Consider the following 27234-nt stretch of genomic DNA (forward strand, 5'->3'; position numbering starts at 1 on the left):
GAAACCAATCTCAAAGGTTACATAATGTGTGATTTCATTTATGTAGTATTCTTGGAAACATGAAACTGTAGTGATGAAGAACAGATCAGTGCTTGTCAGGTATTAGGGGTACGAGGAAGTTGTGACTGTAAAGTGGCACCAAGAAATTGCTTGGGGTTACAGAACTGTTCTCTATCCTAACGACTGTGGTGGTGGTGACGAAGAATACATATAGGTGTTCACATTCAAGTTTACATTATAATATTGTTAAAATAAAACTAATTTTAAAAAAAGAAAAAAATTAGTTGGATGGCCACTTGAGAGCTCCTGTAGCCCAATCTGAGTTTATATGTATTGAGTATATCAGAAAGCATTTTTATTAAAAATGAATTTTAAAAATACATCACATTTTGCTTTTTCAGTTTTCTAGAATAAGTATAATTCAGAATGTGCTTATAGTGAATGTCTCTATCTACTTATTATCATTCAAGGAAAAATAATACTTTTAATTTGGCACCATGTAAATATAATGTAAGATCTTTTTAAGAATTTCAGGTCAGATGTTCTCAATTTCTCTTAATTTCCTCAGCTCTACAAAGGGCTTAAAATTAGCTTCTTTTAGGTATATTAAATATTCTTTCTGAGAGAACTTACTAGATTTTATTCTCCATGGGAAACATGTTAGGCTTGTGGCAGGGCCACTATAAATACAATTGTAATAGTGCTTCTCTGTTCAGTACGATCTCAAGCCAATTTAACGTTCTGAAGACCTAGTACTGTCAAGACTTTCCCATTCTAGCTTATTATCTTCTTTTAATATTGTTTAAATTAATAAAGTTATTGGCAGTCAACCGACCATTAGAGATGTTTCAATTAGAGAAGGTGATGTGAGCTTAAAGGTAATGTAAGTAATTTCTTTACTCATAAAACAGATGGCAGACACTTCAATTACCCTAACAGATAAGATAAAGTCAAAAATAAAATAAGTGAACTAGGTTAATTTTTACCTGAGGACCTGGATCACCCCTCTCACCTTTGGCCCCAGAGGAACCAGGCCCCCCCTGTAGAGAAAAGGTGAAGACATAATCATTTAATTTTGTAATTCCCTAACCAGTTTTGCCCTACCATTTTCACTTGAAATAATTAAACATTATTCAAAATACATTTCTTCAAATAGTATGATTTTATTAGTTAATACAACAAAATTTTCAAGCCCTCTGATTGAAATACATCTCTTCTCACGTTTTGACTGTATTCCAGTGTGTGAACTATATTTAAAAGTCTATATTTTACTGATAACTACACAGAAGCAAATTTCATGAAACCACATTGAAGTGTTCTTTAATGTGTGTGCCATGAGAGCACTGACGATGATACACGGGCGTTATTCATCATTACACTGTGGTGGAGTACTAGAGGAGACACATTTTCACAGAATCGGGTACACATTGAATTCATTTACGAAACTTGGCAAATATTAATGCTGTTATACTCAGAAACTTCTCAGACACTGAATTCTATAGCAATAAAATGTCAAGAACAGATGCTATTGTTGTCATTATAATTGTCCTGAAATAATGTCAAAGCATTTTTTCCTAGATTTGTCTATTTTTCCTTAGGAGAATAAGTCCTTATGATAAACGCCTCTTCCAAATGTTTACACAATCCACAAAGTGCAACAAAAGCCTGGCAGAGTAACTGGAAAAAAATATAAAACCACTTTATAAAAGTGTTGTGAGTTTTAAAAAATAAATACTAGGCCATCCATCTCCCTAAAAAGCTTTAGAATACTAAAATTGAACATAGTGATAATAGTTACTTCATGCTGAAGAAGTATACTTTGTGTGTTTAAGAAGTTTCTGATTTATTTAAATCAATAGAGATTCAATTAAATACTGCATTGAATCAAAGTGCAAAAAGGTTAAAATTATGCTAAGCCTGAAAATGCTAGGTATCTAGAGCCTCCTGGTGGCTCCAAAGTAAAATAACTATTAATATGACTGCCAAAAAATATGGCAAGTCAAGTAACATGAATATTCCAATCCTGAAAATTACAAGAATGATGACTTTCAAGTGTCTAATTAAGAATTCTTGCAACTAAATTTCTTCAAGAGAGAAACTGGGGTTCTACATTAAATCAGATTATTCATAGAATTGAATGCAATTAAAGGACAGCCAATTTATTTTTAATTACTTTACTGTATTATATCTTCTGTATATAAGCACAACCTACTCAACAGATTATAATTACTTTGCCCAAACACTTATTCTAAAAATCGCCATGTAATAATTGACAGTAACAGAATAGGGTAAAGAACATTTTCTATGTTTCCTGTGTATTTTAAAATATAGATCTCTTTTAGTCTATAAAATCAATTGGAAACAAATAATTGAATAAAGGAATATTTCACTGAAAGAATGAACATATTTATGTATTAAAATATTGTTCTTTTTAAAATCTTAATATATAAAATACGTTTAGACTCTAGAATTAAGATTTTTGAAAGTCTGTTATAATTTGAGGTTTTGGAGCAAAGAATAATAGAAGAGAAAATGGTGAAAACAAACAATGTGATTTTTTCTCTCAGTACCAACCTTTAATATTTTAGGAAGCTAAAACTTTCTATAACAAAGACTTAAGTAGTAAAATCAATTAATCTTGGATATTACGTTGAGAATGGTAATGTAATAACATGGCTGTCAATGATTTCTCTTTGCCAACATGCTGTGAATGTCTGACCCTTAAGGACTGGTGAAAACAGGGACAGCTTAATGTAACAAGCTTTCATTGGCTCTGCTCATCGCTGTCCTTACCCTCTACAGATCCGCTAGACTTGTGTTTGTCAGGATGATAAGCAGGAAAATTCCTTTGGATGATAGGATTTTACAGATGCTAGGCTGATATTTTTAATTTAAGCAAAAGGCAGTGTTTCCCAAACATGCTTGACCGTAAGAATCAGCCTGCTGCACTCATTGAAAATATAGTTTGCCAGTTCTGACCCTGAATATGCATCATTAGAGTCTCAAGTTCAAGGACCCAGGAACTTTCACTTTTGATAAAATATATGGGTAATTCTTCTGCCCCCAAATTTGTAAAACACTAGTATACTGCTGATTTTCCTCAGTCATGTAAATGTGTTATTATTAACAAGCAATTAAATATTAACTCTATTTCTGCCTTTATTAAACGACATGGAATCAATCATCTTCCCTACTATATTTTGAAAGGCAGAACAGTAAAACTACATGATAAATACATAATAATGCATTTAGAATCGTGTATAATTTAAATTCTGTGGAACATATTGCCAGAACACATGTTCCACATGAGCTCATATGATTGAGTGTAAAGCCCTTCAAGATATATAAAATGTTATAAAATTTCAAGACTGAAGAGAACCATAAATTTATGAAAAAGTAGATAACAAACTCTTGAATAAACTGAATGAAGAAAACTATTTTTCCTCCTAATAAGATCAGTAAAACAGATTAAATAATTAGAAAACTATTTAATTGATTCAAATTTGAATAAAACAGTTTTACTGTGTCTACTAAATAAACCAAAGATAAACTTTTAATGTTCAGAGTAATAATTTCTATAAATACCATTATTTCGATAAAACATTGTGAGCATATAAGATCATATTGAAAGTATACTACAGCTTTTTATATAAAAAAATACTTAAAATAGAAATTATTCCATTAATTTTAAAATCAATGTGAACTCAGGTTGGAATTCTACAATGTTCTTTTCTCTTAAGAAAAAAGTATGATTTAAAAAGAATCTTTGTTTTGTGTGTGTGTGAATTGCTACACTGCTTAGCATTTGGTAAGTTTCAAAATATTTTTAAAAATATATAGAATATTAGCTTGTCAGTAAGCTTGTAAGGAAAATAAAACACTTATTTTCCAAGAGTCTCTAAAAGACAGAATAATTTCTCTAATATCTGAAGCAGTTCATGGAATACTAGAGGCAACTTAAAGTTAAGCCAAGTCTCCTGCTTTCTCCTAAGATTATGGAAAAATTTTCATTGGCCTCAAATATTTTTTTCTTTTTTAATAAATTCTGTTTTACATAAAATTAAATCTCAAGAACTTACTGTACACTTGAACTTCAATAACTCAAACTATTATTCAAATAAATTATAGTTTGAAAAGTTAATAATTGGATATGTGATTCAATTATATTTTTCATTGTATTTATTTGATTTGAGAATTTTCCATTGTAACCTTTTCATTAAAATTTACTGAGGACTGAATTCAGAGAGATTTCTTAAATGGAAACAAAATCCAAGTATAAGTCGGTATATTTACCCTACTTTCACCAGCCAAAGATATGAAAAATGCCTGACCAACGTTGCACAAGGAACTACTAATACAGGAATTTAAACATATATTATCTTTTGGGGTAACCTACCACAGGACCCGGTCTTCCAGTTAGACCCATTGGGCCAGGTGGACCTCTCAGAGCAATCTAGAAAATAAAATATAGCAAATTCAGGAATGCCTCCCTGGATGAGCATATTAAACCACAATATTCATTTGCACAAGTTACCCTTAAGTAGCAGCTCATCAACAGAGGTATAATAGCTACATAGTAGAAAGAGCACCTGATTACTGAAGAATCACAAGTTTTTAGAATGACAAATTGACCTAATAAGTATCAGACATTTTTTAAGCTGTTGTGACTTATATACAATCTTGTACCATATATATTATGATTTATTCAATGATAAAAGTTAAAATAGATTTTAACATCTAATAAGAAATTTAATACCTGATGATTTTCCTCCTCAAAAGTGCATTCAGAATATTGTGTAGGCTTCTCTTAAATATGTAGGTGCAATTCTCATTGACAATACTTTTAGATGTGAACAATTTGAAGTGCTTTAAGTAAAAGTTTTCTAGCAGTATTTTAGGAAAAACTATGACAATTCAAGCCAGATAGTAAAAAGCAAAATTGATCAGAAAGTGCTTAGATAATATAGTTATTTTAACAATTCTCAAATTTAATGCTTTATAGAAAAATACATTTATTTGGTAGAATCATAGGCATGGTAGACTGATTACATGCACTACTGACACTGAATATTAGAAATGTGAAATTAGCACTTGGAAAGCTGGAACAAGTAGAGTAAAAAGATAAATATTTGACAGATGTTAAATTAGTATGGTGCGCTATTTTTTAATATTAGTGATTCCAAAAGATGAATATTTAGATTACCAAAACAGATATAAAAAATAATATTGTAATAGAAATAATGTAAAATCATATTAGAAAAGTGCATGAGATGAAAACAGTAATATCTCCAAAATTTCACTACTGACTCACCATGAGATTTTTGACAATACACTTCTTAATCCTTGAGATTAAATATCTGAAAAATTGGAATTATAATGCTTGCTACCTATTTCCAAGTAGGTTAAAAGGACTAATAAAATTAGGAATTCAATCGCCTAATAAACTATTTAAGCTCAAATAATTACCTAAAATCTGTTCAAAGTAATAAAATTTATAAGTTGTAGGCATCATTAGTAAATCAATTTAAATATTTTTAGATTTGTATTATGCCAAGGTCTAATAAACAAATATTTAAGTTTTTCATTGTCTTTATAAATGATGTAACCAAACAATGGTATCTTTTCAGATTGATAGACTTACACTCTCAGATAATTTATGCACTCATAAATTTATGGTGATAAATAGTTATCACCAAAATGATTTATATCACTTAGGAAGCAGGTACCCGTATCCATGCCAACTATAAGCCCTTTATTTCCGTTTTCCTTGAAAAGAAAAAAAGACTATACTATGAATAAAAGTATTATATGACTTTCAACACTTTCCTGATCCATTCTTTTGATTTCCTTACTATATTTTAACTGCACTGGAGCTAACTTAAAAAACAAACAATTTTATATTATATAAATATACAGATAGTGGAAAGCTTTTAGCTGACAAACAAATATGAACTAAATGGATTTGGTTTAAAATATAGATTACAATGATTCGAGCTTAGAATACATATTTGAAGGTTTCTTTCCTCCACAAGAATGCCTAAGAAATTTAATTTTCTGGATTATTTGGGATATCCTGTATAATCTATAAGATTGGGTGGAAAAATTATTTTAAACTTTATCCTCTTACTTTATTCATTAATCATTGACATATGCCTTAGCAGGGAAAACTGGATGTGAAAGATAAAGGGTGATACATATAAATCCATCAGTACTCTTTGAAAAAAAATTAGAAAATTTGTGTATTATGGTCTGCATGTTTTTGCCAGAATTATGTATGGCAATACTGCAAGGATCAGTCATTTAAATTAAATATTAAATTAAAGAAAATATTCCTATTGGAAAAATAGATATCATCTTAGTATCTTCTCCATCTAAATTCAACATACTATTCAGAAGTATTTTGTTCATAATAGTAGCACCCTCCAGATACACACACACACACACACACACACACACACTTTCTCTCTCTTGCATAATTTGGCACAGAATCAGGTTATGGAGCTACATGTTGATCCTTTCTTACCCGAGCCTGCTGAAGAATGGCCTGGGCCTGAGCTTCCTGAGCAGAGATGATTGGTCCTTTGGAACCATCGCCACCATAACGAAACTAAGAAAAGATAACATACAGAAGCTCAAAATCAGAATTTCTCAAATAGGTGCCTTAATTACTAGATTAAGAATTACTTACTTAAAATGGTGGGATTTTACAAAAGTCCAAGGTAACTCCATCATGAATCATGATACCTAGATTTTTAAAAAAATTTTCTTTCTGTCCATTATGGAAGTTTTCTAGACCATGATTTACCACTTGTAGAAGAGACTACAGACTCCTTTACAATTTTAAATTCCATAATTTTTGAAAACTCTGGAATAAGCTATCATCCATTTCTTTACCTGCACAAACGCTACCCGTTCTACTCACTCATTTGTAAAAATTCTAAATGCACTAAGTTCGGTAGTGTTATAGATCAACTGCTATTTTGTTGAGCAAAACTTCTGGAATCTCTGTGAACACAGAGGAAATCTTCCTTGAGATAGATTCAGTTTGTTTACCTTTTCTTAAGTAATTATACTAGGAAGCTGATCCTTTCTGTATCCCTCTATAAAATGCTAAAGCTCCTTTTTAATTTTAACTCAAAATGCAGCATGAATAAATTTCTATGTTATTATTACTTGAATCTTTATAACATTTAAACAAATACACAAATTTTTTCCACAAGAACTTGGGCAACTTTATTTTTAAATTTTTTTTTATTGAAGTATAGTTGATTTACAAAGTTGTGTTAGTTTCTGGTGTACAGCAAAGTGATTCAGTATATATATATATATATATATATATATATATATATATATATATATATACTGAATATATGTGTATTATATTCTTTTTCATATTCTTTTCCATTATGGTTTATTATAAGATATTGAATATAGTTCTTTGTGCTATACAGAGGGACCTTGTTGTTTATCTATTTTATATTTAGTAGTTTGTATCTGCTAATCCCAAACTCCTAATTTATCCCTCCCCCCTCCCTTCCCTTTTGGTAAGCATAGATTTATTTCCTAAGTCTGTGAGTCTGTTTCTATTTTGTAAATACGTTCATTTGTATCATATTTTATATTCCACATATAAGTGATATCATATGATATTTGTCTTTCTCTGTCTGACTTACTTCATCCAGTATGATAATCTCTAGTTTCATCCATGTTGCTGCAAATGACATAATTTCATTCTTTTTAATGGCTGAATAGTATCCCATTATATATATATATATATATATATATATATATATATATATATATATGCCACATCTTCTTTATCCTTTCATCTGTCACTGGACCTTTAGGTTGCTTCCATGTCTTGGCTATTGTAAATAGAGCTGCTATGAACATTGGGTGCATGTATCTTTTCAAATTTGAGTATTCTGTGGATACATGCCCAGGAGTGGGACTGCTGGATCATATGTTAACTTTATTTTTAGTTTTTTGAGGAACCTCCATACTGTTTTCCATAGTAGTTGCATCAATTTACATTCCCACTAACAGTGTAGGAGGTTTCCCTTTTCTCCACACCCTCTGCAGCATTTATTATTTGTAGTCTTTTTAATGATGGCCATTCTGACTGGCGTGAGTTGATACCTCATTGTAGATTGGATTTACACTTCTCTAATAATTAGCAATGTTTAGCATCTCTTCTTGTGCCTATTGACCATCTGTATGTCTTCTTTGGAGAAATGTTTATTTAGGTCTCCTGCCCATTTTTTGACTGTTCTTTTTTGTTTTTGTTGTTACTGAGCTGGATGAGAAGTTTGTATATTTTGGAAATTAAGTCCTTGATGGTCGCATCTTTTGCAAGTATTTTCTCCCAGTCTGTTGGTTGTCTTTTTGTTTTGTTTATGGTTTCCTTTGCTGTGCAAAAGCTTATAAACTTGATTAGGTCCCATTTGTTTAGTTTTGCTTTTATTTCTAGTACCTTGGAAGACTGACCCAAGAAAACATTGCTATGATTTATGTCAAAGAATGTTTTGCCTATGTTCTCTTCTAGAAGTTTTATGGTGTCATGTCTTATATTTAAGTCTTTAAGCCATTTTGAGTTTATTTTTGTGTATGGTGTGAGGGTGTGTTCTAACTTCATTGATTTACATGGGGCTCTCCAACTTTCCCAACACCCCTTGCTAAAAAATTGTCTTTTCCCCATTGTATATTCTTGCCTCCTTTGTCAAAGATTAATTGACCATAGGTGTGTGGGTTTATTTCTGGGCTCTCTACTCTGTTCCATTGATCCATATGTCTGTTTTTGTGCCAATACCATGCTGCTTTGATTACCGTGGCTTTGTAATATTGTCTGAATTCTGGGAGGGTTATGCCTCCAGCTTTGTTCTTTTTCCTAAGGATTGCTTTGGCAATTCTGGGTCTTTTATGGTTCCATATACATTTTAGGATTTTTTGTTCTAGTTCTGTGAAAAATGTCAAGGTTAATTTGATAGAGGTTGCATTAAATCTAGATTGCTTTGGGTCGTATGGTCATTTTAACAATATTAATTCTTTTGGGCAACTTTAAAAAGCAATCTTAAGGTAAAGCAAATAATTTTTGGACAATGAATAATAACACTATAGATATATCGTATTTAAAAAGTATTAGCTAGTGTCTACATGGTGGTAAATAGCATATTAACTTTATGTTAATACATGAAATGCATGTTACTCATATGACTCAGGATAAAGCACATGATTAAAAATATTAAGAAAATCCTCTAAGATTTGTTGTCAAAAAATATAATAAAATAATAAAGCCTTAGTTCTACTGCAGAAATAAATATTTACCAGAATTTTGTTTTAGCAAAATTTATCACAATTTCTGAAGACTGCTTCATTTCAAGTATCTCTACCTCATACAATGGTTTTTTGATTGATCTATAATATGGTTCCGCAATATTTGTCAGCAGTAGGTTGACAAAACATTGGGTCATCTTTATAACTATAAAAAACATACCGGTAACACTAACATGGTACCAGGAGGACCAGGTAAACCATCAGCCCCTGGTAGACCAGGACGTCCTGGGGGACCCTAGGGAAGTAAATAAAATCATCAAAATTAATCAATAAACAAAATAATTAGAAACAGAATGACTTTGAATACCATAAGTCTACATTATCTACTTTGTGTTTGTCCTCTACTCCTTGGTTAATCTCCTTTTAGTAAGTATACCTAGAGAGGATTGTATTTCATCGCAGTAGTTTTATATAATTTAAATAATGCACAAGTTTATTGGCTACTCAAGGAAGGAGAAAAAAAGGGATTTTACAAGAAGAGTTTCAATAGACTTAACGCAAATGGTCTATTTCACCATGTGACCCAGGATGTGATCTTCAAATTAGGATGCAACCTTATTAATTCATTCTATCAATATTCAACTAAATAGTCATGAGAGTTCCTGGTAAATATGTCTGAACTCAAAAGGAAGAACTTAATCTAATGTATTGGGTTCATATCAAAATGGAAATTGATTAAAAATAAAAAATTTTCTTACTAATTATAACATAGATAAATGCACATTCTTTCACCTCACTTTTAAACTTATAGTTAGAAAAGTTAAACAAAATTTTGCACAACACTGAATTCATATGTTATCCAAGTAAGAATAATATGTTAAACCTGTAGAATATATTTTAATTCTTTTCATTTATTTTGCATTCTTTTGTTATGAGTCCCTTCACTTACCCTCTCGCCAGGGTCACCAGGGGGTCCAGTGGGGCCTTGTAGACCTGGAGGACCCATAAGACCCTACAGAGAAATAAACCATGATTTGAGTTAGATTCCTGATTTCATTAGTATTCAGGCAAATTCATCCTACTAAAATCAAAGAAGAACTCGTATTCATAAATAAACACTCTTCTCCCAAACAATTGCCCTATTTATCTTCCCATAAAAAGAGAACATATAGGGACCACTTTGTAGCTAGCTCAACTCTTCCTCTACGAGGCTGCTCTCAGGGTAGAGACAGACATTCCAAGGAAGAACAGGAAAGGAAATCCTGCCAATGTACAGTCCCTGAAGTGGAAGTTGGTTCCCAGTTCTTACTGAAGAAATGTTACACTCATTCAATTAGACTGCAAAAATGTGACAGTGAAGTTGAAATGTAGAAATCATTTATATTCTTTATGGGTAAAAGTATTTAAAGGCATCAGTATAATATAGTTATTTCACATGACAAGAATTTAATTAATTCCACAAAAGAAAGAAGATTTCTTACAAAGTCAGATCAGTACAACTACCTGACAATAAAGACACCCTGATGAGTAACATTAGCCTTATTAGGAAATGACAGTGGAAGCTGATAGTCACTCCACTCAGAAGTACAAATAAGGCAGCTACAGTCCACTTAGAATTCTCAGCTCTATTCTTTGAGATATATCTATACCTCTTAAAAAAAAAAAAGAGGGCTATTTTTTACTTTTATAACTTTCAGGCACAAAGCTGAAGATGAGATTAGAAAAATCAGAGATATTTAAGCAACAAAAATATTTAAAACAAAATTTAATTTCATAGCTCTCAAAAGAATGTCATTTGGATAGCCAAATCAGAAAGTGATTCAAGGCCACCGGGTCCTCTGACCAAGTATTTGCCTCTATAATTCAATACTCAAATTAGTCTAAAATGTATAAATTCAACAGTGTAATAGAAATCTTATATCTGATTATTAAAAAAATCAAGACAAAAATAATCTTAAAACATTTACATACCGCAGGTCCTGCTGGCCCTGGTGGTCCTTCAACAAGCATGCCCTACAGTTAAAAAAGATAGAGTCATTACTAGGGCAGTAACCCCTAACCTCTTATCTAATTGGCTCTTAGAAAGCACCACATCATTGCATTTTAAAAGGTAAATTATCTGTTCCTACATATAAAACAATTACAAGCATTTTTGCACAGGGAAGGGAGGAAATTAAAAATGATAGAAGACATAATCCCTGTCCTGAGAAAATCTGTGAACTAATTAGCAAGGAAATAAATATTCAGATAAGTAATATTACAAAGAGAATATGCTAAGTGCTCCCCAAAAGGGCAAAGACATTTAACCAAGTTTTCCCTAGCACCCAGAATAATGCTGGGCACAAAGCAAGAACCTGATAAATATTTGCTGTGTGAATGAAAGGATGGAAGAAAGTGGCACCTAAGCGCTTTAACTCAGGGAAAGGGGAGAAAAGTCCATGTTAAAGAACTGGACATAAATATAAGTTCTTAAAAAGACAAGAGAATAGAATACTATTTCAGGATAAGAACCCAATTCTAGAAAGTTTATGATTCTACTGCTGAAAACTGTCTTGTCATTTAAAAAGTTGGTTGTAAATTTTCATAACAAGGACAAATTTATTCTGAAAAAATATTTTTAAAGACTTTGGTGAGCATATGATGTGCTTTCTCAGATTTTGGAGTAATAAACAGACAACAATGTTCTTAGAGATGCATCTTTTTTATCTTTATCTCCTCCATCTTTTATAAAAATTTTATGTCCTTGCAGTTCCTGAAATGATTTTCATTAGCATGAGGCAAATAGTTAAACATACTTCCTTTAGTTCTAATGCAATACTTTTCCCAAATTGCTGATTAGGGAGAACAACAGTAAAATTGACTTCCAGTAAGAATTTGCTTCTTACCAATATCTTGAGTGGTAGTAACATTAATATAAATCTTCAAATCACTTTTGAAGTGATTTGAAGATTTTTTCCAATGGAAGAAAAGGAAACAAATTTTAAAAACAACGTTTTCATATTATTACATGATGTGATTTGAATATGAAACAAATAAGTACTATGTCAAATAATATATTTCTAATAATGTTAAGTTATAGCAATTAGAGGAGAAAATCACTGGACTGGAAAATAGAAGAGGTAAAGTCTGGTCATATCTCAACCACCAAACATTTGAACCCTTTGGGTCTTAGGTTTCTTAGTTTTAAAATGAGAGAATTAGACTAAAACATTGTCGGTTAGTTTCAAATTCCAAAATTCTGTATCTCTATATTTTTTTGGTTTATTGAAATTCTACTTGCCAGAACTGGCCTTACTAACTCATTACTTGTGGCATTATAAACATTTGGACATTAGAATTTTCAATGGTACTATTACAATGTATTCATACCAGTACTTACAGGTTCAACTACTGCTGGCTCTCCTTTCTGTCCTTTTTCTCCGTATGCACCATGGCCATTTATCTGTTGAGTGAAAAATTCAAGCAGCCTGTCTTTAAGTAAATAAGGCCATTTAAGTATTTTTAAAAGATCATTTAATCATCTAAGTGCATTTAAAACAATCTACTAAAATGTGGTTTTTAACATAGAAACCTATTAAAGTTTTAAATACTGAAAATATACAAAGGGAAACACAATGAACATTAATGCTAAATCTTGAATGAGATTGAACAATTGTTTCTTAGGGACATATTATAAAAAGATAAAGATATCTGTCGACCTCATTATTATTCCAAGGCACTAAGCAAAAAGTGTCATCAAATTAAATTCAACAAAATAGAGGTGGAGGGAAGAAATGGGTGAAGGGGTTCAAAAGGTTAAATAATAATAATTATAATGATAAAATGATAATTAATATGGTGCATTCCTGAGTATCACCAGAAAAGAAAAATAAATAAAACAGTCTAAAAATTAGAAAATAGTCTTAGTACCCAGAATGACAATGTCAAGAAAACTTGGATGCAACTCTATGAAAGATTATTCTTTCAAATGAAGACTCCAGTAGTGTGGCCTGAGATACAACTGCTGAAGATCCCCATGAGGAAGAATCTATCAAGGTATCCTAGTAGTAATAAATATTCATAATTTATATAAGAACATAACCTACATTTTAAACCTGAGAAGACATCAAGATGAACACGAAAATACTCCAGAAATAAGACATACATGGACACAGAGCAGAATACTGACTTACACTTGTTTCTGTGATATCTGTTTCTGCTGGAACACCTGGACCAAATTCTTCATTAGTGGGGCTTGTTGGTTTATCTTCATATTCTTTATAGTCATAAAAATCATATTCGCCTAAATCTCCATCTACTAGAAGATCAGAGTCCCTGCCGTCTATTTCTTTGTTTTCATATAGCATATCCTCAGAATTTTTCCTCTGGGAATCATAATCCTCTCCAGTTAGATATTCTTCAGTAAATACTTCTTCAACCGGATTTGGCTATTAATTTAAGTCGCAAGGAATTGGAGAACATGAAGTTTACTGTTAGTAAAGCAAGGTAAGCATTTGCAATTACAGTTTGATGGAATGTGACAGGAAGTAGTCTGAATACTACTCAAGCAAGTCTGAAAGCTGGGAAAGACAGCCTTTCAGCATTATTGAAAGAAATATTTTTGTACATTGGTATGTACAAGGAAATATTGCTTTCAAAGAACTTTTGCCAATAAACTGCAAATATTCACATAGATTCAACATGTGTATTTGCTTGTTCCATTGGAAAAAACTTGTTATGCAATTTGATATTTACTTTATAGTTTGACTTGAATAATATATATATGTATATATAGAAAATATATAGTTAAAGCTTTGCTTAATTTTCAAATCTCACAGAACCTCATAATGAAATATAATTGCTACCAGAAAAGCCATGTAAGTTTGACTCTCAATCCAAAAAATAAAATATTAATGCCAATATTGAGATTTATCATTGCAATATTTATGCAGAGTATCTAGAATGTAGGGAAGTATTATATCACCAAAGAGTTCTTTACAGCAAATAAAATATAAATTAGAGTCCTCAGAATTTAATACAATAGAATATATCACTGTATAGTCTCATAAAGAGTATGAGACTATTCACTTAATAGTAAAAATTACATCAAAAATACTATCTCAGAGATATAGAAAAATAAAACTAGTATAATTTCCTTTTTTCATAAATAATTCCTCATTAATAGCATAAATCTGAATGATATTTATTAGGTAATTAGGGGCCATATGATTTTGATGAGGTTCAAATTAAATAATTTATCTTGCTACTTTTGAATTTCATAAATAACTTGTTTGCTATAGCATAGTGAATCTAGATGATAGAACAATATTGAATAATAAGTAGTGTTACATAAAGTCATGTGAATGAAAAATGTGGCTAAATGATTAATTTAGTGATTGTTAACTAAAATAAAATGTCCAATAACCATAATATTTTTATATTCTTAAACAATGAGTATATACTACCATTAGGGGGTGCATATCATCTGGAATCAGAATATTACTATGTTCATAGATCTGAGCAAAAGATGAATGAATTTGGGTATATAAATAAACATCTTGAATCAAGATAACCATTTTTGGAAAATGATTATTTTGGACTAGATGAAACTTGAAATCGGTTCTTACCCTAAAATGTTATTATTCTAAATTATGTGTTTGCATGTAAAGTCTCACTGAGTTAATTTGCCTCACTGGGACACATGTTATATAAATTTTTAATAACTAAAATGATTCAGTTATTCCTCATACCAGGTGTGACAGGAATTTAACAGTTAAATTGAATTGTATACTTATTTTTTCATAATCAGAATATATGCATAGTATGAAATTCAGGAAGATTGTTCTATTTGTACCTGTATGTACTTACACATTTTCATAGAAAGGACTGGGAAAGGTTAAGATATAATATTTTAACCATAATTAAGTTTGAAAATGTAAATAGCCATTAAAACCAACTAAGACTATATTTTCTCAAAATATTTGTGTCATAAAAATGCATGATTCTTAGTCAGATGGAGTAAATTCTAATTGTATCATTTGATGATACAGTTGTTACTTTAGAGGATTCTCCTCCTCACAGAGGGGTCATGTTGTGAATACCCTTAATCACAACATTTTGAGAAGCTTGCTCAATCCCAGGAGGAATCAAGAAAATGATAGCAGCCAATTCAGTTTGATCAATTTAGCATTTGCATGAAGCAAAGAGTCATGCAAAACCTGAATTGACATTAATTTTAAATGAACTGTTTTTAGTAATAGTGAGCCAATTCTATTGTTTCTCTTACCTCAGTAAAAGAATAAAAATGTCAAACTTTTCAGAGGTTATAGATTCTTCCAGAGTGAAATATATCAAGAAATATTACACATTTTAAAAATTTAATGCTGTCTATGAGCATTACCTCATTTTGTCCAGATACACGCCTAGGAGCTTCTGTCTGGTAACTTTCTGTTCCATAGTTGTATTCTTGAAAATCATCAACAATATTTGCCTAATAGTAAATTCAAAAGAAAAGCAATTAGTAAAAATGTAAGGTAATCCAAAATCTATGGGAATCATGATTTAACTGGGGTATCTTATTAGCCAAATGAGTATTTATCTAGTTGGGTTAGAACAATGACTCATCATCATAGATCTTCCAGCTTATCTAGGAGAGATCTTGATTGCTTTTTCTTTGCTACCTTTACCCCTAGCTTGGCTTTTGCTGCCGCTTGATAACTTTTCTTCTTCTTGGTTGCAAATTTTTCAGATTTAGGGGGTGTAAACTTTTTGGACTTTTCCTTTGAGTTAGTGGCCACTGTCTTCGTCTTCATTTTGAAATTGAATTTCTTTTTCTGTAAAATGTGGTGAAAGATGGAATGGAAAACATAAATAAAATGAAAAGGGAAATAAAGAGCATGGATGAAAGGAAGGAGCAAAGCAAACCGGGCATCATTCCTTCAGGACAGCTACTGTCAAATAAAAATCACAGTTATCAGGTCATAGAAATCAGATGAATAAAAGGTTTATGATAAGTTTGAGGAAAAGTGGACATAAGGAACCACAGGATGACAAACAGCAGGACACCACACACAAAGGCGCTACTTTGCTTTTACCTCGGTTTGCGCTATTGTCTCCTCAGTTACAGTGGGAATCTCTGTTACACTTTCAGCCTCTTTATATTCTGCTTCCCCATACTCATAGTCATATTCCATTATATCCTCAGGTGCATACTACATCGCAAAGGAAAAAATATCAGGCAATTTTGTTAGTTGCAGGCAATACTATTAACAAAATGGTAATCATGTTCTTAACTTTTACCAGTAAGAGTTAAGAGACAAGGAAATACTGTTATTTAAATATTACTTCGTGTTACAAGAAGTAATACTGTCTTATACAGAGTATAATAACATAGTGACAAAGCAGGTTTTCTAAGAGCAGAATAGTGGTTAGGATTGTGAGGAAATTAAAAGTTTAGAATATTAATTCAAACTTTTAATTGTTGAACATTAATTCAAACATAGCAATTACATACTTGGACATAGTTGTTAAATAGTCATGTTAATTTTGATTTGTAAAAATTGCTACATAAGGCTCCTTTATCTTACAACAATTTCAATGGGTACTTTTTTTTCCATTAAACTACATGTTTAAAAATAAAAGTATGGAGAATAGTCTTCCCAAGTATGAAAGAATTTTCATATCTATTATGATATGGAAAGGGGAGAGGAACGAAAGGGAACAGAGTAACATGAAATGAGTCTATATTTTATTTGGAATACTGGAACCGATGGAAAAATACAGTCTAATGTTTATTCAGAAATAACTAATTTGCTATAGACTTATTTAAGATCAAAATGAGCACAGAATACTTGTGAACCAGTAAAAGATTCAAAATTAGATCTGTTTATAATTAATACATTTCAGTTTTACAAATACTGCATTTTTTCTATTGAAGAAAGAGCATAACACTTAGATACCTTAAACCATGTAAATGTAGCTCAAACTGAAAAATGGAATACTAGATTATTCTGTATTAAAAAAAAATTTGGGAGAAAGAGGTATGTTTCTCAGTAGAGGGATATGCAATACAATCCTTAATATTGAATGATGAGGAAAATAACATGCTTGCTCACCTTCAGAGCCAAACATCTCTATCAAAATTTTAATTTTTAAACACCAACATAGGTATTGTGAAACATATATTAATTGTTGGTTTTAATTAAAATAACTGTAAATCCATTAAGATCATATATAACAAAAGATATTAAGCAGCAAACTCAACAAGCTAAAACTCATATATATTTATATATTATTTATAATATATATTTATGTATAGGTATATATATATTTATGTATATACATACATATATATTTATTATGTATAATATACATTTATGTATATAGGTATACATATCTTTATTATGTATAATACATATTTATGTGTGTATATATACATATATATGTATGTGTATATATATCTATATATATGCATATGTGTGTATATATATATGTGTGTGTGTGTGTGTGTATATATATATATATATATATATATATATATATATATATATATATATATATATATATACATGCTAAAAGCAACCTATTTGAAATTCCCTAAGTATTATATTTGGTAACGTTTTAATTATATCCCAACTGGACCTCTCTTGGTATTTTTAAATTGCCAAAAAATCCCTTTTAATGCGCCAGAAAAATAACTCTTCACCACATGTCTTTTAGAGAACTGTGATCACTGTGCCTTCTAATTTTAAAGCTCTATTAGATGTAGCAATGCAAATGAGTGCAAATTTCACAAAGACATATAATGAGACATGTTCAAAACTGACCCCCTGGCAATATGGTATATCTGGCCCTTAATGAAATACCCTCACTAGAGGAAACTATTCTAGATGGTTCAGCTGAAGGTCATATTGAAATATATAGACATACTTTCAGTGTTTATGATTGTCAAAACTTCAATTTGATTAAATTAATTGAAATTGATTCATAATTTTATCTATCCAGTAATAGTTTATCATTGAATATACAATTGAAAGACTTCAACAAATCTTTATTCTAATTAGAATTTGAGTAGAATTTGTTAAAATAGAAGAATGCATATATAATTTTTTGAACACTTGTGTTTCTTCATGACTCTGCAAGCAAGATATAATGCCGACTATTTCTAGGAAAAGGTAAAGTGAGTATTAATAGCACCATTAAATAAATAAAACAATTAAATACTGAATTTAGATACATATTAAAAGAATTAATGGAAACTGAATATTGTCTAATGAATAATTTTTTCCGTAGTTATAGTCACACATGTTGGAATAAGAAACAGTGGATTTATATAATTACTAGCTGGCAGCTTGAAGTTAAAACATGAAAAAAGATTAGCCAGGCTAATTTATGCTTTAGAGTTTTAAAATTAAGCAGACTTTTCAGAATCATATGCATCTACAGTGAATTGTAAAAACATAAGACAATATATAAAGGCATGAAGGACTGTAAAAATGGACAATTTAAATGCATCTTAAATGAAGCCTGGTATTCAAAGCAGCCAATTACCTTTATATCTTTATATCATGTTTTTTTTTTTTCCTTATAGGAGGAAACCTTTTCCAACCTCCATAATTCTCTCCTCTATTTAAATTTTTTCCACATGGAGATCAACTAGACTAGCTGTGGTCGTAGAATAATGAAGGCAGTAACAAGCTTACCTGCTTAGGCACTAAAGCACATCTTTTTCTTAGAGCCATTCAGGAGTCAGTGAAAAGAATCACTGTTTCTCTTCTCCTTATTTCTTTATCTAAACAACATGCCCCTTCTGGTGGGTATTGATATACTTAGCACTTTGCTGGTCTACATGAAGCTTTACAACCGATTTTTGGAGATGATTCTCCCTTCTTACTATGGAATTTGGGGGTGTCTCAAAGACAGGTAAAGAAGAGAGAACTACTTGTAATCAATCAGATGAATATATGCAAAAAGACGTGCAGTGATGGAAAGATTTCACCTATGATCTGTGAGTTGCCTAGCATAAGTTATAGTATGTGAGGAGAAGGGGTCTTCTTCCTGAAATGTCAAGTCTGTTCTTATTCAGTTTGTTAGAAAAATAGTGGCATAAGTAAATATCTGAACGTCTTTGAGAACTAGAATATATGATAAATATTGAGTGCAAAAAATATTAAGGTAAGAAATTTCTTTATAAAATATTGTTTTTCCCTTGCTTCTTCTTCCTTTTCCATCCTTTATATATATATTTAAAAAGAAGAACATCAATTGCCTACTGTATAAAGGGCATTGTAGTCTGTGTAGCACATTAAGAAAGAACCATATGTAGATTTAACATCTAATTTCTTATTAAGATAAAAGAATAATTTAACACGATGGTTTAATACAAGACCATCATAATTTTAATATTAGTTACTTTGCTATATAAATGGTATTGTGGAAGTTCACATAGAATAACAGTTTGATATTATCACCATGTTTAAATCTATCTTCATTTTACATTTCACTCTATGATGATGATGCGATACTGTGGCAAACACATAAAAAATGTAATCTTAACAATGAATTAAAATTTGTTATTTAGAGGATATGAATTATACAAAATCAGAAGTTGAAGAAAACACATTTGAGTTAATTTATAAAATAAATTGACATATTTATTAATCCAAATCAGAATAATAAATATGCAATTTTACAAATGTATTAATTGTAAATTAAGCAATATAAAGTACAACATGTATGTTTGATGCTCTATTTTGTACTTTATGTTCTTTATTCACTGGTAACATTGCATTCCTATTTTGTATAGGTAAAACATCTGTAGTACAATTATTAAAATGCATATTTGTAATATGATGATGTATTAATGGCTATAGTTCAAAAGTAATATAAGGATGGCTTACTAATTCTGTTAACCAGGTGTTTTTCATATTAGTATATAATAGTTATCTTATTATTGAAGTATCAATGTAATTTAGTACTGGGGGAAAAAGTGAGAGCTGATTCTTCAAAAAAACTTTTCATTGTGACATATTCAACATAGAAATTGTAAGAAATGCTATTATTGCATCACCCAACCAGATTTTCATGTAGCTTTTATTATAGCAGCATGCTCTTTTCCTCGTCAGTTGCCTCTAGCAAAAACAAGTTTGATTTATCAACAGAATGTTAAATTTATGAATCAACAACTAAGGTCAAAAAGGGAAAGTCTACTTTTAAATGAATTTAAGATAAAAATGGTTAAAAATATTATTTTGCTTTAAAATAACTCCACTTACTTGATGCAGTAGCATTAAAACATGGGAATAAAACACCACAAGGTGATATAATAAGAATGCATACTTTCATTCTTCCAAAAATCAGAGCTATATCTGTTACTAAAAAGAACAAGACTTATCTTTCTTAAAACAAGAGCAAAATAAATCTCATCCATCTTCAGCACGCATACTAAATGTTATAAATTTTAATATTGAATCACCACATAATCTCTAAGATACAAAACCACTAAAACCTGATGGATATTTTACCTATCCTCTTGGAATTCACAGACTGTTTTAATAAATCATGAGGGAATTCACAGACTGTTTTAATAAATCATGAGGTAATAAAAAGAATGAAGCACTTGAGAACTGTGAAAGAAGCAAACACAAATATCCAAGTAATTTCTCTTTTTTCTCTCATATTTGCTTTCCTGTTAGCTTCTTAAGACTTTATCCTGTTTTAAAAAAACATTAATATTAAGTCATGGAAAAGATCAGTGCAACAGAATTCACTATCATACCTTAAAAAGGAAAGTAATGTCAAAAAATATATTTCAAGCACTTAAATGGTAAAATCCAAATTGAATTCGCATGCAGAAATAACAGTAAATTAAAATTAAGAGATTAAGATCCTAACCTATTCTAAATAGTAGAACTCAAAAGATGGTATCTAATAGTATTTTAATAGTCAAGAAGAAAGCTATTTGAGTTATGTTCAAACATAAGGACAGTCTTGATGCTTTTAAACTTCCACCCTCACCTTCTAAAATTTAGAACTCTTCACCTTGAGAAAAAAATAAAAATATAGTTTTGCTGCCAACTAAAGACTCAATTCCTTCCAGTATTTGCTTTTTAATTTCCAGAAAATTCACATTAAAGAATTTTACCTAAAAATCTGCATAAAGCATACACTGTACTATATTTTTTTGTTTTTTGGGATATTCAAGTCTGACAAAATTGCTATGGCTAACTTAAATGTACTTATTTTTGGTCTGAGAGAGAATAGAGTCAAATTTCATTATGGTGAATTTTCTTGCAAAAATAGCCTGGAAGAATGGTTTCACACCCGAGTTTCAAATAAAGTGACATAATATTAATCAAAGAATATGAATATTTAGTTATGGCAATCAGTTCATAATGTTTTTCATTTCATTGCTCTCTGTATCAAATCTTATGCAAGAAAAAGAAAAATTACATATCAATGTAGCATAGCCTTACAGAAATGGAAAAAAAAAATCCCTCTAAATATTCAACACAGCCTGACAACTTTAAGATAGCACTAAAGTCCCTTTCTCATCTGTATGAATTGCCAAAGGCCTGGGGATATGGCAAGTACACCAGAAAACAGTCACCCTTGTCTTGAGGCTGTTTTAATTACCAAAATGCTAAGGACAAAATATATCTTTGAGAAATTATATTTTTTCTCATCTCCCCCCAAATAAAATATGCTCCTCTACACAGTATATGTGAAGTATCTGTATTTTTAAGAAATTATGTAACAAAATACTTAAGACGGAAACAAACACCAAAAATCTTCTTCAAATCACATATTCTTAGAAATAGTAAAACACTATAAATACAAGGTAAAGTTTAATTAAAAGTGAATAAATGGAGGTGAGCCTCAAAACTGCAAACCTATGTCCTGACCATTGGAATGAGAAAACCTGCCCTTGATCTTACGGTCCTCACCTCATCGATCTGGGGTTCCTGAGCCTGAGCAGCCTTGGGTGCTGAGGAATCACAGTCTGGACTGTAATGCTCACAGTAGTCATACGCTGCTTTGGGGTCACCTATGATCAAGAACTGCTGGATGTCCCCCTGCCAAGAAACAAACATGGTTATGTAGTCAGCATATTTGAATACACATATATCCAGAGCAAGATTTATCCAAAACACAGTGTAGTTCATCTTCAAATATGAGAAGAAATCGCTTACATTTCAATGTTAAAAACAGTCCTATAGGATGGAGAGAGAAATTCACACCTGTTTAACAAATCAGATCTTAATATTAAGCTGTTATTCCGTTATATTGTGGTTCAGAGAATGTAGAGTATATTCATTTGTTTGCTAAAACTTGATTTTACTGCATTCACAGTTTACTCTGTGTGGAATAAGACAAATGAAATGTGAATAATAAGCTGATAAAAAAGTAAATAAGATTTTAAAACTATAAATATATAAAACTGTATTTCCAATATTAAATAATGGAAGAGTTCGATTGAATTGTTTTTTAAGCAAGTTTATACAAGAATTTTTAAATGAAAATATAGATCCAACTATTGAGTTCTGTTAGAGGACTCAATATCAAAAGAAATTTCTACTTACAAATATGAATGAGAACTGCAGAGACCAGAAAAATCCAAATTACAAATTAAAAAGCATGAGTTTGGCATATTTTTGTTAAAAATGGAGCATCTAAGCGTACATCAAACTCACTTATTTAGAAATCTGAATAATTTTAATAAAAAAAAAACATTAGAAATAATTAATAGGGTTATCTAAAGAGTTTTAGTTCCAGGAGGTTCTGGAAACTGTGAAAACAGGAGGAAGATCAAATATTTTGCTCTCAAACCCATCTGAATATTTCCACATGGGTCTAATTTGACATGAAACTAGTTTGATATAAATCTATGGGTCATGACCATATTAATTCAGAATTATATTCAGGCCTAGAAGAATGTCTGGATTAATATTCATTTGACTTGGTGATTCAAGTCCCTGTAAGTCTGAGCTCATGAGTCTGATTCACAGAACTCCTGATATCATTTTGAATAATGTAAAAGTTATTTCAGCTTTCTCTACGTCTGATGAACATAAGCTATTTAGAGCCTGATGAAAATTTTAGAAGTCTCTAACACTGAGTTAGAGAGCAGGAAAGAATTCATAGCACTTTTATACCACAATATTCAATTATTCATTTATTCATCAACAAATGTGGATTGAGAAAGTACTATACACAAGACATTGAACATAGTATCACTGGAGATGGAAACATAAATTTGATCTAATCCTTGCCCTTGGAGAGTGCAATATAGTGGTTAAGATTTAAAACTGTAATAAAATGGAGAATAAAATTTATAACTTGAAAAGATATAAGCAGACTCTTGTGAAAAGTGCCAAGAAAAGAGTATAAATTATTTAGTTCTAGCTGGCAATCCTTTATTGAATACTGTGGTTACTATCTTTGGTGTGATAGTTATTTCTATTTGCATTGCTCTTTCTTCTGTCTAAAAAGCACTGTATATTCTTACTCTTAAAATTAGCATTTATGCTAATGGATCAGAAATCTATATTTTCATTCATATCACTATACTGAGATATAATTTACATATAGAATTTATTCCTTTAAAGTGTACAATTCAGTGTTTCTTAGTTCATTCACAGAGTTTTCCATCCACCACCAATATCTAATTTCAGGAATTGTCATCACCCCTAAAAGAAACACCATAACCAATGGCAGTCACTCCTTATCTCTTCCTTTCCTAGCCCCTAGTAACCACTGGACATTTCATATAAATGAAATCATACATCATGAGGCCTTTTGTGACTAGCTTCTTTCATTTATCATTTTTTCAAAGTTCACCCATGTTTTAACATGTATCAGTACTGCATTCCTTTTTTGAAATAACAACTTGCTGTATGAACCTACTATTGAATACATTTTATCTAGTCAGCTGTTACTAGCTATTTGAGTTGTCTCAACTTAGTAGATATTTTGCTACTTGTTTTTTATATGTCATTCCTTTTTTGTTACTCTCTTACTCTCTTATTTTGTGCTATCTTCTTTTGTGCTAAATAGATATTTACTAGTGAAAAATTTTAATGATTTTGTTTCTTTTACTATATTTTAGAGAGTTTTCCTTTTAGTGATTACCCTGGGGATTATAATTATCTTAATTTATAACATTTTTCAGATTAATATCAACTTAATATCAGCACTACACAAAAATTTGTTTCTTTTTTTTCTAATTTTATTTCTTTATACAGCAGGTTCTTATTAGTTACCTATTTTATACATATTAGTGTATACATGTCAATCCCAATCTCCCAATTCATCCCACCACCACCCCACCCTCCTGCCACTTTCCCCCCTTGGTGTCCATACGTTTGTTCTCTACATCTGTGTCTCTATTTCTGCCCTGCAAACTGGTTCATCTGTACCATTTTTCTACGTTCCACATATATGTTAATATATGATATTTGTTTTTCTCTTTCTGATTTACTTTACTCTGTATGACAGTCTCTAGATCCATCCACGTCTCTACAAATGACCCAATTTCGTTCTTTTTTATGGCTGAGTAATATTCCATTGTATATATGCACCACATCTTCTTTATCCATTCGTCTGTCGATGGGCATCTAGGTTGCATCCATGTCCTGGCTATTATAAATAGTGCTGCAATGAACATTGGGGTGCATGTGTCTTTTTGAATTATGGTTTTCTCTGGGTATATGCCCAGTAGTGGGATTGCTGGGTCATATGGTAATTCTATTTTCAGTTTTTTAAGGAACCTCCATACTGTTCTCCATAGTGGCTGTATCAATTTACATTCCCACCAACAGTGCAATAGGGTTCCCTTTTCTCCACACCTTCTCCAGCATTTATTGTTTGTAGATTTTTTGAGGATGGCCATTCTGACCAGTGCGAGGTGATACCTCATCGTAGTTTTGATTTGCATTTCTCTAATGATTAGTGATGTTGAGCATCCTTTCATGTGTTTGTTGGCAATCTGTATATCTTCTTTGGAGAAATATCTATTTAGGTCTTCTGCCCATTTTTGGATCGGCTTGTTTTTTTTTTTGATATTGAGCTGCATGAGCTGCTTGTATATTTTGAAGATTAATCCATTGTCAGTTGTTTCATTTGCAAATATTTTCTCCCATTCTGAGGGTTGTCTTTTCGTCTTGTTTGTAGTTTCCTTTGCTGTGCAAAAGCTTTTAAGTGTCATTAGGTCCCATTTGTTTATTTTTGTTTTTATTTCCATTACTCTAGGAGGTGGGTCAAAAAGGATCTTGCAGTGATTTATGTCATAGAGTGTTCTGCCTATGTTTTCCTCTAAGAGTTTTATAGTATCTGACCTTACATTTAGGTCTTTGATCCATTTTGAGCTTATTTTTGTGTATGGTGTTAGGGTGTGTTCTAATTTCATTCTTTTACATGTAGCTGTCCAGTTTTCCCAGCACCACTTACTGAAGAGACTGTCTTTTCTCCATTGTATATCCTTGCCTCCCTTGTCATAGATTAGTTGACCATAGGTGCGTGGGTTTATCTCTGGGCTTTCTATCCTGTTCCATTGATCTATATTTCTGTTTTTGTGCCAGTACCATATTGTCTTGATTACTGTAGCTTTGTAGTATAGTCGGAAGTCCGGGAGTCTGATTCCTCCAGCTCCGTTTTTTCCCCTCGAGAATGCTTTGGCTATTTGGGGTGTTTTGTGTCTCCATACAAATTTTAAGATTTTTTGTTCTAGTTCTGTTAAAAATGCCATTGGTAATTTGATAGGGATTGCATTGAATCTGTAGATTACTTTGGGAATATAGTCATTTCCACAATGTTGATTCTTCCAATCCAAGAACATGGTATATCTCTCCATCTGTTTGTATCATCTTTAATTCCTTTCATCAGTGTCTTATAGTTTTCTGCATACAGGTCTTTTGTCTCCCTAGATAGGTTTATTCCTAGGTATTTTATTCTTTATGTTGCAGTGGTAAAGGGGAGTGTTTTCTTAATTTCACTTTCAGATTTTTCGTCATTAGTGTATAGGAATACAAGAGATTTCTGTGCATTAATTTTGTATCCTGCAACTTTACCAAATTCATTGATTAGCTCTAGTAGTTTTCTGGTGGCATCTTTAGGATTCTCTATGTATAGTATCATGCCATCTGCAAACAGTGACAGTTTTACTTCTTCTTTTCCAATTTGTATTCCTTTTATTTCTTTTTCTTCTCTGATTGCTGTGGCTAGGACTTCCAAAACTATGTTGAATAATAGTGGTGAGAGTGGACATCCTTGTCTTGTCCCTGATCTTGGAGGAAATGCTTTCAGCTTTTCACCATTGAGAATGATGTTTGCTGTGGGTTTGTCATATATGGCCTGTATTATGTTGAGGTAGGTTCCCTCTATACCCACTTTCTGGAGAGTTTTTTTCATAAATGGGTGTTGAATTTTGTCAGAAGCTTTTTCTGCATCTATTGAGATGATCATATGTTTTTTATTCTTCAATTTGTTAATATGGTGTATCACATTGATTGATTTGCATATACTGAAGAATCCTTGCATCCCTGGGATAAATCCCACTTGATCATGGTGTATGATCCTTTTAATGTGTTGTTGGATTCTGTTTGCTAGAAAAAATGTGTTTCTGTCTAACTCTATTCCCTTTTCCCCTGCTTTGTAATATTATAGTTATACAAATTACATCTTTATACAATATAAGCCATCAACATAGTTTTATAAATTTTGCTTTATGCAATTGTATTTTAAAACAGCTAAGAGAAGGGAAGTGCTATAAATAACAACAACAAAAATTTGTACTCTTTTTATATATACTTATGTTGGTAATTTTACCAGTATTTTTTTATTTCTCTGTGTGAATTTGAGTTACTGTCCAATGTCTTTTCATTTCAATCTAAAGGACTCCTTTTTATTTCTGGTAAGGCAGCTCTACTTTTGATACATTATTTATTTTTCATAAATCTGGGAATGTCAATTTCTTCTTTGTTTTTT

The 27234-nt window shown here is 31.0% G+C and overlaps 1 protein-coding gene across 1 annotated transcript in view; it reads right to left on the bottom strand.

Annotated features, from left to right (window-relative positions):
• Nucleotides 1-27234, bottom strand: part of COL11A1 (collagen type XI alpha 1 chain) — a 214494-nt gene that overhangs the window by 111730 nt on the left and 75530 nt on the right. Inside the window, exons 5-15 of the mRNA XM_007169509.2 lie at nt 22197-22325; nt 16347-16463; nt 15653-15742; nt 13446-13700; nt 12653-12715; nt 11245-11286; nt 10223-10285; nt 9494-9568; nt 6524-6607; nt 4397-4453; nt 987-1040 (exon numbers count right to left, since the gene is read on the bottom strand). Of these exons, the coding sequence (XP_007169571.1) occupies nt 987-1040; nt 4397-4453; nt 6524-6607; nt 9494-9568; nt 10223-10285; nt 11245-11286; nt 12653-12715; nt 13446-13700; nt 15653-15742; nt 16347-16463; nt 22197-22325 (1029 nt within the window). The remainder of the gene's footprint in view (nt 1-986; nt 1041-4396; nt 4454-6523; nt 6608-9493; nt 9569-10222; nt 10286-11244; nt 11287-12652; nt 12716-13445; nt 13701-15652; nt 15743-16346; nt 16464-22196; nt 22326-27234) is intronic.

The sequence above is a fragment of the Balaenoptera acutorostrata genome, chromosome 1 (genome assembly GCF_949987535.1).
Source record: "Balaenoptera acutorostrata chromosome 1, mBalAcu1.1, whole genome shotgun sequence".
NCBI lineage: Eukaryota > Metazoa > Chordata > Mammalia > Artiodactyla > Balaenopteridae > Balaenoptera > Balaenoptera acutorostrata.